This window comes from Pteropus vampyrus, unplaced genomic scaffold, assembly GCF_000151845.1.
Source record: "Pteropus vampyrus isolate Shadow unplaced genomic scaffold, Pvam_2.0 Scaffold90, whole genome shotgun sequence".
NCBI classification, from domain to species: Eukaryota; Metazoa; Chordata; class Mammalia; order Chiroptera; family Pteropodidae; genus Pteropus; species Pteropus vampyrus.
The window spans coordinates 2,729,896-2,740,274 of NW_011888871.1; the positions used below are offsets into that span (position 1 = coordinate 2,729,896).

The following is a 10,379-nucleotide window of genomic DNA, read 5'->3' on the forward strand; positions in this document are numbered from 1 at the left end:
CTGACCAGGCCTGAGGACCTTGCTTTGGCCCCTCCCTCTGTGCAGCCCTTTTCCTCATTCTGTTTCTCACTGCTCTTTCGTAGTCTTCCCTTTCCGAATGACTTTCTGCATCCACAGCTCCGTGTGTTTCAGTGTCTACCTGTCATTCATTCATTCCAATCAGGTGAAAAGAGTTCAGGATGGCAGGTAGGGATGGGGAGCTGGTTGCCTACTAAAAAGAGCAGTCAGAATGAGCCTCCTTGATTAGGTGGCAGGTGGCATTTGAGCGAAACCTTGTAGGAGGGGAGGGCCTCAGCCTCAGATGTCTGGATTAGAGGAGTTTTCGCTTTGCACAGAGAAGGCCCTACACCTGGCCCGAGCCTTGTGTGTTCCAGGACAGTGGGGTGCTGGTCAGGGAGGAAGAAGGTGACAGGAGATTCGGACCGAGAGGTTTAGGGACAGCTCACATGGTGTCCTGTAGGCCTCGAAAGGACTTTGGCTTTGGCTCTAATGAAATGATCTTGGTTCTAAACAATGTCGGAGAGTATAGATTTCAAAACCCCAGTCCTGGGGTCAGTCGCAGCTTGAAATGAGTTTTATTCTGTTGCTTAATTTACATCAGTTCCTCAAAGAAAATTGGGGGTAATTGTAGACTATTAAGAAAATTCTATAAAAGCGTAAATCAGCCAAGTCAAAAGCATGAGCTCAGGTAAACTCGATTTGTTCTGGCTTCAGAGATAATGAACAACTGTGTACTTCGAGATGATAAATACCAAACATAGGAAATGTAGAAGTAGTATGGAGTCTTTCGTCTTTCAAGTAAATGCTTTAATCATGGTTCATAAACTTTTGAAACACTTTCAACCTATATAAAATTTGAAAGAATAGTATAGTGAACACCTACATCCTTGACTTGTTTTTTTGGGGGGTTAAATATTTTTTAAATTAAATTTATTGGGGTGACATTAGTTAATTATATAGATTTCAAGTGTACAGTTCTATAATACATCATCTATATATTGACTTATTTTTAAAAAGTCTTACAAATATTCATATAATGGTTCAAGCAGATATTAAAGTGTACAAATTAGATCTATATGTGCTAATGTTAAAAGAGATCCACCACTTATAAAGAAAAACAAGTTCAGAAATGATCTGTGTAGTATTATCATTTGAAATTTTTTTCTTAAATATGCTTGTGAATACTTAGGGTTGGGGGGAGCATTCCGCGACCAGGGAGCAGCCCTAATTGAGGAGGGAGCCAGGTACTGCTTCTCAAATGATCCTTGGAAAAGTGTTTCTTCACCTCCGTAGACTGGGTGGCTTATAAACAAACATTTCTCACAGTTCTGGAGACTGAGAAGTCCAAGATCAAAGTACCAGCATGGTCAAGGTCTCATGAGGGCCCTCTTGGTTCATAGCCAGCACCTTCCAACTGTGTTCTTACACGATGGAAGGGGCTAGGGAGCTCTGTGGGGTCTCTTATAAGAACGCTAATCCCATTCACAGGCTCCACCCTCATGACGTAAGCACCTCCCAGAGGCCTTATCTTCTGATACCATCATCCTGGGGATTAGGGTGTCAGCATATGAATTTGGAGGGGAACACAGACATTGAGACTTTAGCACCTCCTGATAGCTTTGTAAGATCCAATAAACATGAATTGCTTTCACATGCAAAAGAACAAAGTTGGACCCTAACCATATGCCATATATAAAAATTAACTCAAAGTGGATCAAAGAGCTAAACTTAAGGGGTGAAACTGTAAAACTCTTAGAAGAAAATATAGAGAGAAATCAGGATATTGAATTTGGCAATGATTTCTTGCCAAAAGCACAGGCAACAAAGAAAAAGTAGATAAATTAGACTTCAAAATTAAAAACTTTTGCACATCAAAGGACACTATCAAGAGAGTGAAAAAGACAGCTCACAGAACGGGAGAAAGTATTTGCAAATCATATATCTGATAAGGATTAACATCCAAACTATATAAAGTACTTTTACAACTAAACAGCAAAAACAACCTGATCCAGAAATGGGCACAGGACTTGAAAAGACATTTCTCTAAAGAAGATACACAGATGGCCAGTAAACCCATGAAAAGATGGGCAACTGGAACCTGTTTGGGGGCAGCCAGGTCACCAGCTACAGGGAGAATCTGACAAGAGACCCTGAGGAGCTCAGCCCCAGCTCACCCACTGCAGCCTCATGGCAGCCATGGACTGTCCCTGGGAGGGGCCTCAGTGACCAAGCCGCCCCCCGCCCACCCCCCCACAGGAAGCGCACACAGCCTCTAGGTTGCTGTGATGGTTTGACCTTGCTATGGTGTGTTTGCCATGCTGAAGTGTTTTTTTTTTTATGTAGTCAACTTTAAGAGTCTTCTCTGACTTTTGGGTTTTGTAGGGAATTCATCCATGTTTTATTCTGGTACTTCATTTTTTACTCATAAATGTGCATTTGGAGTTTATCTTAATATATGACGTGTGATATGGAACCAAAATGACCTTTCTCCAAACACTTCTGTAGTGAAAAACCTTGTGCGTGTGACATTTTTTGTCCTTGTACATATGTTCACTGGAAAGCCAGCTTTAAGAAGACAGACCATTTTGCTGCTTGGCGTGTGGCCCTAACCCCTGCGCCTACCCCAGAGCCTGGCTTCGGGCAGGGACATAGTGAACGCTTGCTGATTGAATCTGTAGCAAAAAGTCGCAGGAGTATGATCTCGAATGAAAGGTCATGGGCGTTTGCACACAATTCTGCCAAGTGGGCCTCGGCAGAGGTGGTTGCCTGAGGCGTTCGCTGCAGCACGGTACCTCTGCTTGCTGCCACGGCAGCCTGGGCCTCAACCTCTGTCCCTCCACTGAGATGTGCCAGCCTGTGTTTGGGCTACTTCCATGTTGCCATCCAGTGGTCACTTCTCTGTCCTCTGCTTTACAGAACTCCTTGGCAGCATTTTGTCATTCGTTCCCTAAAACACTCTAGATGACGATAATGAAGGTAAAAGCTGCCATTTATTGGATGACTGTGGGGTGCGGGTCAGGAGAGGTGCTAGGCACGTCACATATTGAGTCCTCACACCCTGAGGAAAGAGCATGGCCTGAGGTCCCCAGCTGGGACACATCCTGGCTCTCAGATATGCGAGTGAGCACACCTTTGCATCAAGATTATGGTAGGACATCTCAGAGTCACCAGGGTGGTGGCTAGTGAGAGCTGCACAACTGGCTGTTGTGGCAGCTTTGATTTGCATGTGCGGGACGGTTGCTAACAAACTCAGTACTATCGCCGTTTCTCGTGGCCGTGACTCGGCTTACTGTGGAGGGGCTGAGTCCTTCCGGTTTCTCATCCTCTACATGGGGTAGCGCTTGGAGAACTTCGTTTCAGCCGCCGCCTCAGTCTGATCCATTTTAGTCGCGAGCACAGCAGTGTTCAGTGATCTGGTGTTCACATCTAAAAGCGGGGGGCCAGGACGGTCTTGCAGTGTGTGTGTGAGCCACTGTATGGCGGCGGGACCCTCCCGGAGCCCATTGTCACCCCTACCTGGCCAAACAGCCTCTGCTGTGGCCATGTCTCCTCCGGTCCCCTTTGGGAATAGCCTTGCCAGCTGGCCTAGAAGCATCGAGGCCAGGATATTTTTAGTTTACAGAGCGGTAGTATCCAGACCATCAGGTCCCTGAGGCCATTAATAGCTCGGGTTTGGGAAGGTAAGGTGACAGCAGTCCAAGAGGGCAGCAGCTGCCTAATTGGGTCAGGCCTGTTGTGACACAGCAGTTCAGCTGCCTTGAGCAGGCAGGGGTGTTTGTGGAAGGTGACCTCTCATGTCTGCACCGAGGACCTGGCCACACCCAGACAATCCTGTTCTCTGCCTGCATCTGGCCTGTGTGCTTTCCTTTCAACCTGTGCCATCTCTTTGGAGGGAAGAGGGAGCGGGTAGGGGAGCTAGTTCAGGAATTTAGTCCTAGTACTGCATGTTATTTGTCCTGAATCATGCTGCCTTGAACTTCAAAATAGATTCCTTCCTTTATTGTGGTGGTCTCATTTTGGGTGGATAAGTCGATTTGCCATAATTTACGCTGCTGATTATTTTGTAGACTTAAGACGTGGGAGAGAAATAATGCCATGGCTGGGGCCAAGGACAGTTAATTGTATAATTATTTATACTTTAGTACAATATAATGCGCCAACATATGTAGTATATTGTGGGAAAACTACAAAAAATATTTCACAAATGACTACATGTTTAGAAATTAAACAAAATTTATTTCTGGCTCTCAGAATATAAGTAAATTATGTAACAGCCTAATATCAGAAGTGCTGGCTAGTCGAGGGCTCAGAGCCAAAATATTTTCACTGACCTACTGAAGTTTTTTCGTTAAAAGAATTAAATACATAATTTATAGCTGAATTTACTAGAGAACTAGAAAATCTTCAGCAAACAGTTTATCCTGTCATTATTAAATACATGATTATTGATTCCATTAATGGTGCCTTATTTAAAATATTTTAACATGATTCTGGGAATATTTTTATCTCAGGATGGTACAGAGTTCTCATACAAAGATATAATAAAAGAGGTTAGAAACTAATTTTCCTGAGAGTTGGCCCATATTAAATGACCTGTTTTACTTAAGAATTTTTTGAGAACCTATTTTAGTATGTATTAAAAATATTTTGGGAATGCTTCCATTTCAGGGAACTGTTCATTTTTAGTACATTTCAGATTAGTAAAATGAATGTAAGGTTTGACATAATTTGGAAAGTTAATTTGAGAGAACCGTCAAGAAAAGTTAATTTTATTTGACTTGAACTTTTTGAAAGCATTATTTTGAATTGTAGCCAGAACTTACACATACAAGAATCAGACCTCTTAAAAGTTCTCATCACAAGAAAAAAATAATAATCGTAACCATGCGTGGTGATGGGCGTTGGTTTGTGATAATTTTATAACATGTGCAGATATTGATTGAATTGTGCTATGCACCTGAAACTATTGTTATTTCATTTATATCGCAATTAAAAAAATTTGCACCCTACATTTGTATATTGGTTTATAGTATCTAAATATATTTTTATCAGTAGGTATATAGAGTAATGGTCCCACTTCTATCAGTAAAAAGTTTTGAGCTTGCCCCAGAGGTATGTACTTATTTATGAAGTAGCTATTTTGCTCTACCAAAATATGGTGTATATTATAAAACAGAAAAAGTGAGAGGGGGATGAGCTAGAAGTGAACTAAGCTGAGCTGTTCTGGTATTTTCTCTCGTGCTCCCAGAGGTGAGATAACCCCATTTAACGACGGGACTTGAGGGTCACGTGCCGCTCATCCGCGTTCCGCCGTACCTGCCTCGTTTGCACGAGCAGCATACCTAGCCCACTCTTTCTGAAGTGCCCGACACGGTTGGCGGCTGTGACACTGAGTTTTCTAGAGGTGCTTTGAGTCTTTCTCCCTGGCGGCCCTGGGGGCCCTTGTCCCTGCTCTTTAGGTCTCAAAGACCTGGCCTTCCATACCCGCCATCTCTGTCCCTTCCCAGGGCTGTCACTGTGCCCACTGCCCCAAGCTGGCGACTTCTGGATCTGGGATTCTGATGCTTCTTGGGCCCTGTGTCCCGGTCCAGACCTCCCCCCGCCCCCATACACACTTTCAGTCAGTGACACCTTCGTGGCCCAGAACTGCAAGAAGAAACGAGTCCCCTCACCCTCCTCTGCGTCTGGTCAGTCACCGACGCTGAAATGTGCCCGCTCTCCTCTTCCTTCTCATGGCCTCGCGCCGTTTCTCCTGCACACTCGGCCTGGCTCCTGCCAGGCCGCTGTGACCCTCACCAGTCCAGCCGGCTCGCGCAGCCGGCGTGACTCATCCGAAAAGCAAACCTCGCAGCGTTTCCAGGCTGGGAGTTCTTGTGTCCCTCACCACCTGCCCAGTGAAGCCCAGGCTCCCGATGCCAGTGGCCGTGCCTCGTTTTTGTCCCCCGGTTGGCTCCCCACCTTCCGCCCGCTTTGCCTTCTGCTCCAGCCCCCAATAAGACTTATTTGCTTTGTTTTCTTCCCAGTATATTCTGTTTACATTTCTAAACAATTTAGAGGAACAGCCGCTTCCTACCACTGTTTCTCCAGCCCCATGGCTGGCCGCTTCCAGCGACAGCTGCTTCTCAGCAGTGACTGCTGTCTCTGAGTTGCACGTTTGTGTTGCTGCTTCTCGGCTGTTCGCTGGTAGGCTTTGTCTTTGTCTTGCTGTGCGAGGCGAGACAGATGTCGCTGTCTGCACCCGGCCTCCACCGCGCACACCCACATTTGCGTCCTTCCCAGTAGAGTTACTGCATTTTGGTTAGGGCGCTGCTCCTCAGGCTAGCTTCTCAGAAAAATTGCTGACTATGTTTTCCATCTAATTGTGTTCTGGGGTTATGGTTATTTTTTAAAAGGACACGTGACAAAAACGTTTTTAACTCATCAGTGAGGGAACTAATAAGATGATAGTCACTTTCAAGGAGAATTTAGACAAAACACACACATATTCAGGGATGCTAAAATGAATTTGCAAATAGATGTAAAACTGATCACTATCCACAAGGCAATAATCAGTTGCATCCCTCTAAACAAAATTAACTTTCATTTCTTTTGATAAGAAATCACTTGCCTTCCTCTCACGTTTTCTACAATTTAGAGAGTTAGAAAGCAGCTCGAAGGCAGAGGTGCAGGGCCCTATTAGATGAGGGAACCCAAAGGCCGCACTCGATGGTGCACCCAGGAATCTTACTTTTGGTCCATTTCAAAGCCTCTCACCGTTTTGTTTTGCCGGACGTCCTCCCCATTCAGGGCATCATAACGTCAGCGAGAGGTTATTGCTGGCCACGGGAAAAGGCTGGTCCTTAACAGTTAAAGACTGTTACCAGATGGGCCGCCTCGCGTTCACTCTTGTACAGCTGCTGTTGAGGTCACACATCAACTTCTGTCTAGAAGTTTTCACGCGAAATCTCAGATCAGCCTTGTTAGAGCCTTGTTATTTGCTAGTCTGAGTGGGGAACCCAGCCTAGGAAGCTTTCCCCGCCATATTTTTACTTGCAATGCCTATAAATTCAGGTGAAGTCTTCTCTTATTGAGGCTCCAAAATTCTGGGGTTTCCGACCTGCCGGCGAGTGACCTTTGTCCACTTTAGGGCTGGGATCTCGTAGGCAAGGACCCCGCCCCAGGCTGGCTTTCCTGGCCGAGCTTCGTAGACGCTGGATCCATAAGTAAAGTCGGCCTCAATTCCTAACAAGTGGCTTGTCACACCTAGTCGCTGAGAGTCATTCTGAAATAGGACATTTCAGGTAAGGTTGGTTGCATAGTTGAGTCACCCAGTTAAATCCCAGTTAAAGGAAGGACAGATATTTATTGAACCTACACAAATGACTATACTGCTATATTTTTCTTATTTTTAAGTATTTTAAGGAATTCTCATTAATAAAGTATCATTCTTTTTGTTGTGATCTCTAATCAGTCGCTTGTCATCCTATTTTCTACCAAAACATAGGGCTCCTCGTACGAGAGACTGACAGAGATCTCCATATCCGTGGGGAAGCATCTGGGTGCTTAGGCTCTCCAAAGATGACTCTTCATTATAACACTTGAACTTGACTGTCTTTTCCAGGTTCACATTGAGATCCATTGAAGGCCGAGAGGCGTGTCCTTGGCTGACCGCGTCAGAGACACAGCATGAGGGACGGGAGAGGGTCTCCTGGCACCTGCCTCGCAAAAGTGAAGAGGGAGGGCGAGGACCCGGACAAACGACTCTGCAGACTCAGAGGAGCAGAGGAGGGGAGCCCTGCGTCCTGGGCGATGGCGCCGGCCGTTGGTGAAAGTGGGAATTTGCGAAATGAGACCTTATCACTGGAAAAGAAAAATGACGTGAGTGAGGTCAGCCTCTCACTTCACAGTGGCGGGAACGTGTTTCCATATTTGAAAGAATCAGGAAGAAAAAACTCCGCTTCCACAGCGGCTCCGAGCAAGACTGCGGCTCTGCTCCCTGCGCCTGCAGAAGGCCGTTTTGCTGGGCTGGCCTGTGGCGTCACAGAAGCCTCGGTGAGGGACTGGCTGGGAGGGGGGCCCAGGGCCACCGACAGGCGCAGAAGACCGTGCCACAAAGGAGAGCCTTGCGGGTCAGGACTGCCATGCCGTCAAAAACTGTCAGAAGTGGGCATTTCTGAGGACGAGCCACCAAGCACTTGCCTTGAGGGACGAGGCTCTGCGCTGCAGCCAGCTTGCCTGCGTCCTGTCCTGTCTGCACTGCTGCATGCATGCCCCGCAGTGCTCCCAGATGACGAGACCGGCTGTGCGCCCCCTGGCCGTTCAGAGCCCATGTTCTCAGAGCAGACGGTAGAATACAAGGAAATGCTTCCACGTGTGAAAAGTACCGCAGACGATCTGCAGATGACGCTGGTGTTACTGGCTGTACAAGCTTCGAAGGCAAAGCCGTTATGCCATAGTTAAGGTGCAAGCTGAACAATAAACGTAGCAAGATTACTTTTAAACGTTGTCTTAGAATGATTTCTTTGCGATAAGTCTGGGTGCAGACAGTGCAGCCGTGAAGTTCCTGGTTTTTATGACCAGATAAAATAAGTGAAATTTAAACTTGTGGGAAACTGGTTGATGCAGAAGAAAATTTTTAAACACGATCTAAAATTGTGCTTGAAAGACATTCAGGATTGGGAAACCATTTCACGGAGAACATTGACATATCCTATATAAACAGATTAGAACATCAAGATTTAACATAAAGTCGTTTATATGCCTTCACCCATTCTAAAGGGCTGCTGTCCCAGATACTGTCCCCCCCTCATCCCCCTGGTTGTCTCTGCTCATCTCATGTCGGTGGGTATTTGTAAAAGTCAGCCCAGCCCCTCTGTACTTGCCCTGAGCCTTGCTGAGTTGATGGTGAGTTGCTACCATTTCTGCATTTTGTAGAATAATTTTGGTTTGCATCAAAATTTTATTTCTTTTCTCAAATCCTTTTCCTTCCACTTGAAACACAACTTTACTGGAGGCCCTATGGTGAGGGTTGCAATACAAAACTTCTTTAGAATAAACCTTTCTCAAACTAGGAACGCCAGCGGTGTTCCCTGAAGCGGAAGGGAGTGAGAGACTGCAGTAGCTCGTCGCAGAGGCAAATCGAATATTTCCCTTGTAGACAGTCCCAGTTTCTAGGAGTTGAGATTTCTCATATTAAGATTTTTCTGAGATAACTCCTTTTGTCGTTTGTTGACAACTTTGATAAAGGTGAATTTAAGAGGGTGAGTTTTTAAAGAGTCCCAAAGTAAGACAACCATTTTAGGGATTATGGATTGCATATATCAGTTTATACTGTGTGCTGCTTTAGTATTTTGGGAAAATGAAAAATAAAATTTCTTTAGCAAAATAAATGTCTTATTTTATGTGTGCGGTCTTGGTGCACCTTGTCTGTTTATTAACGCCGCCTTCCTAATACTTAGACGCCTTTTAGCTGCAGTCGGAGCAGGTTGCTGATTTAGGGAGCAGAGCTCGAAAAACGAAATATAAAGCTAGGTCGGAGCTCAGCTCTCACTTTCCTGTGGTGGTGAATGAAATAGTGTCCTTTGGGGTGGTGCTCACAGAGTCCCAAAGTAAGAATCCTTTTGGCCAGCCAGGCTCAAAGGACACAGTCTTGACTGAGCACTCCGAGTCCCGGTTCATGGCCGTCCCATTTGGGGTCACTGATGGGCTATGAACTGAGGCGAGGGGACATTTCGATGGTTTAAAATGGGAAAGACTGCTACCGCTTGACCCTCCCCCTGCCCTTCCCCCTCCTTAGCTTTTTTTTGTTATGAACTAAGTCTACTCCTTTGGGGTAGAACTTGCCATGACTCATGAACTGTTTTATTTCCTTTGTTTTATAAGTTGCCAGTATATAAAATTTCAGCCAGTCGCAAAGAAAAAAGAATTCCCTATTTGGCATCAAATGCTAAATTAATAGATTTGAAATTTTTTCGTGTGGTTATATTAGAATAAGGCGTGTTTTTTTCTAAAAGCTTTGGAGGAAAGTTCCCGGTAACTTTTTTCACATTAATTTCTTAGTTCACATGTACTTAGTTGAAATTTTCCCCTTGTTGCTGTGTTGTGTTCAGTTCCTGTCTGTAGATGGCTGCTCCTTCGGAAAGTTCTAGAGTGGGGAGGTGGTGGTAAATGTACCGTATAAAGTTTCATGACTTTGTAGAATGAGGACTTTTTTATTTTGATTTTTGAGGTAATTAGTACAGTATTTTGGATGAATTAAGTTTCCGTGGTTGAGTCATACAAGGAATCACTCATTTGAAGTATTTCAGGTTGTATCATTTTGGCAATGAGAACGACCGGAAACTTGTTTTAAAAGTTCTTGAGTTTACATACGTTTTCCTTTTTTGCCTTCATGGTTGTGC

The 10,379-nt window shown here is 45.0% G+C and overlaps 2 protein-coding genes across 2 annotated transcripts in view; both read left to right on the forward strand.

The window, feature by feature from the left end:
• The window catches only part of LOC111728752 (small integral membrane protein 10-like protein 2A), a 28,576-nt gene extending 20,810 nt beyond the window's left edge, over positions 1-7,766 (forward strand). The window contains exon 3 of the mRNA XM_011363847.2: positions 7,601-7,766. Within this exon, the coding sequence (XP_011362149.2) occupies positions 7,601-7,621 (21 nt within the window). The 3' untranslated portion in view covers positions 7,622-7,766. The remainder of the gene's footprint in view (positions 1-7,600) is intronic.
• FAM220A (family with sequence similarity 220 member A) lies at positions 7,631-9,386 on the forward strand. Its single transcript, XM_023532804.1, has one exon. It carries the CDS (start codon positions 7,666-7,668, stop codon positions 8,437-8,439), a length of 774 nt encoding a protein of 257 aa, XP_023388572.1. The 5' UTR covers positions 7,631-7,665; the 3' UTR covers positions 8,440-9,386.
• Positions 9,387-10,379: the final 993 nt, after the last annotated feature.

Coding starts and splice junctions, on each gene's coding strand:
- FAM220A (XM_023532804.1), top strand. CDS start 7,666: ATGAGGGACGGGAGAGGGTCTCCTGGCACCTGCCTCGCAAAAGTGAAG.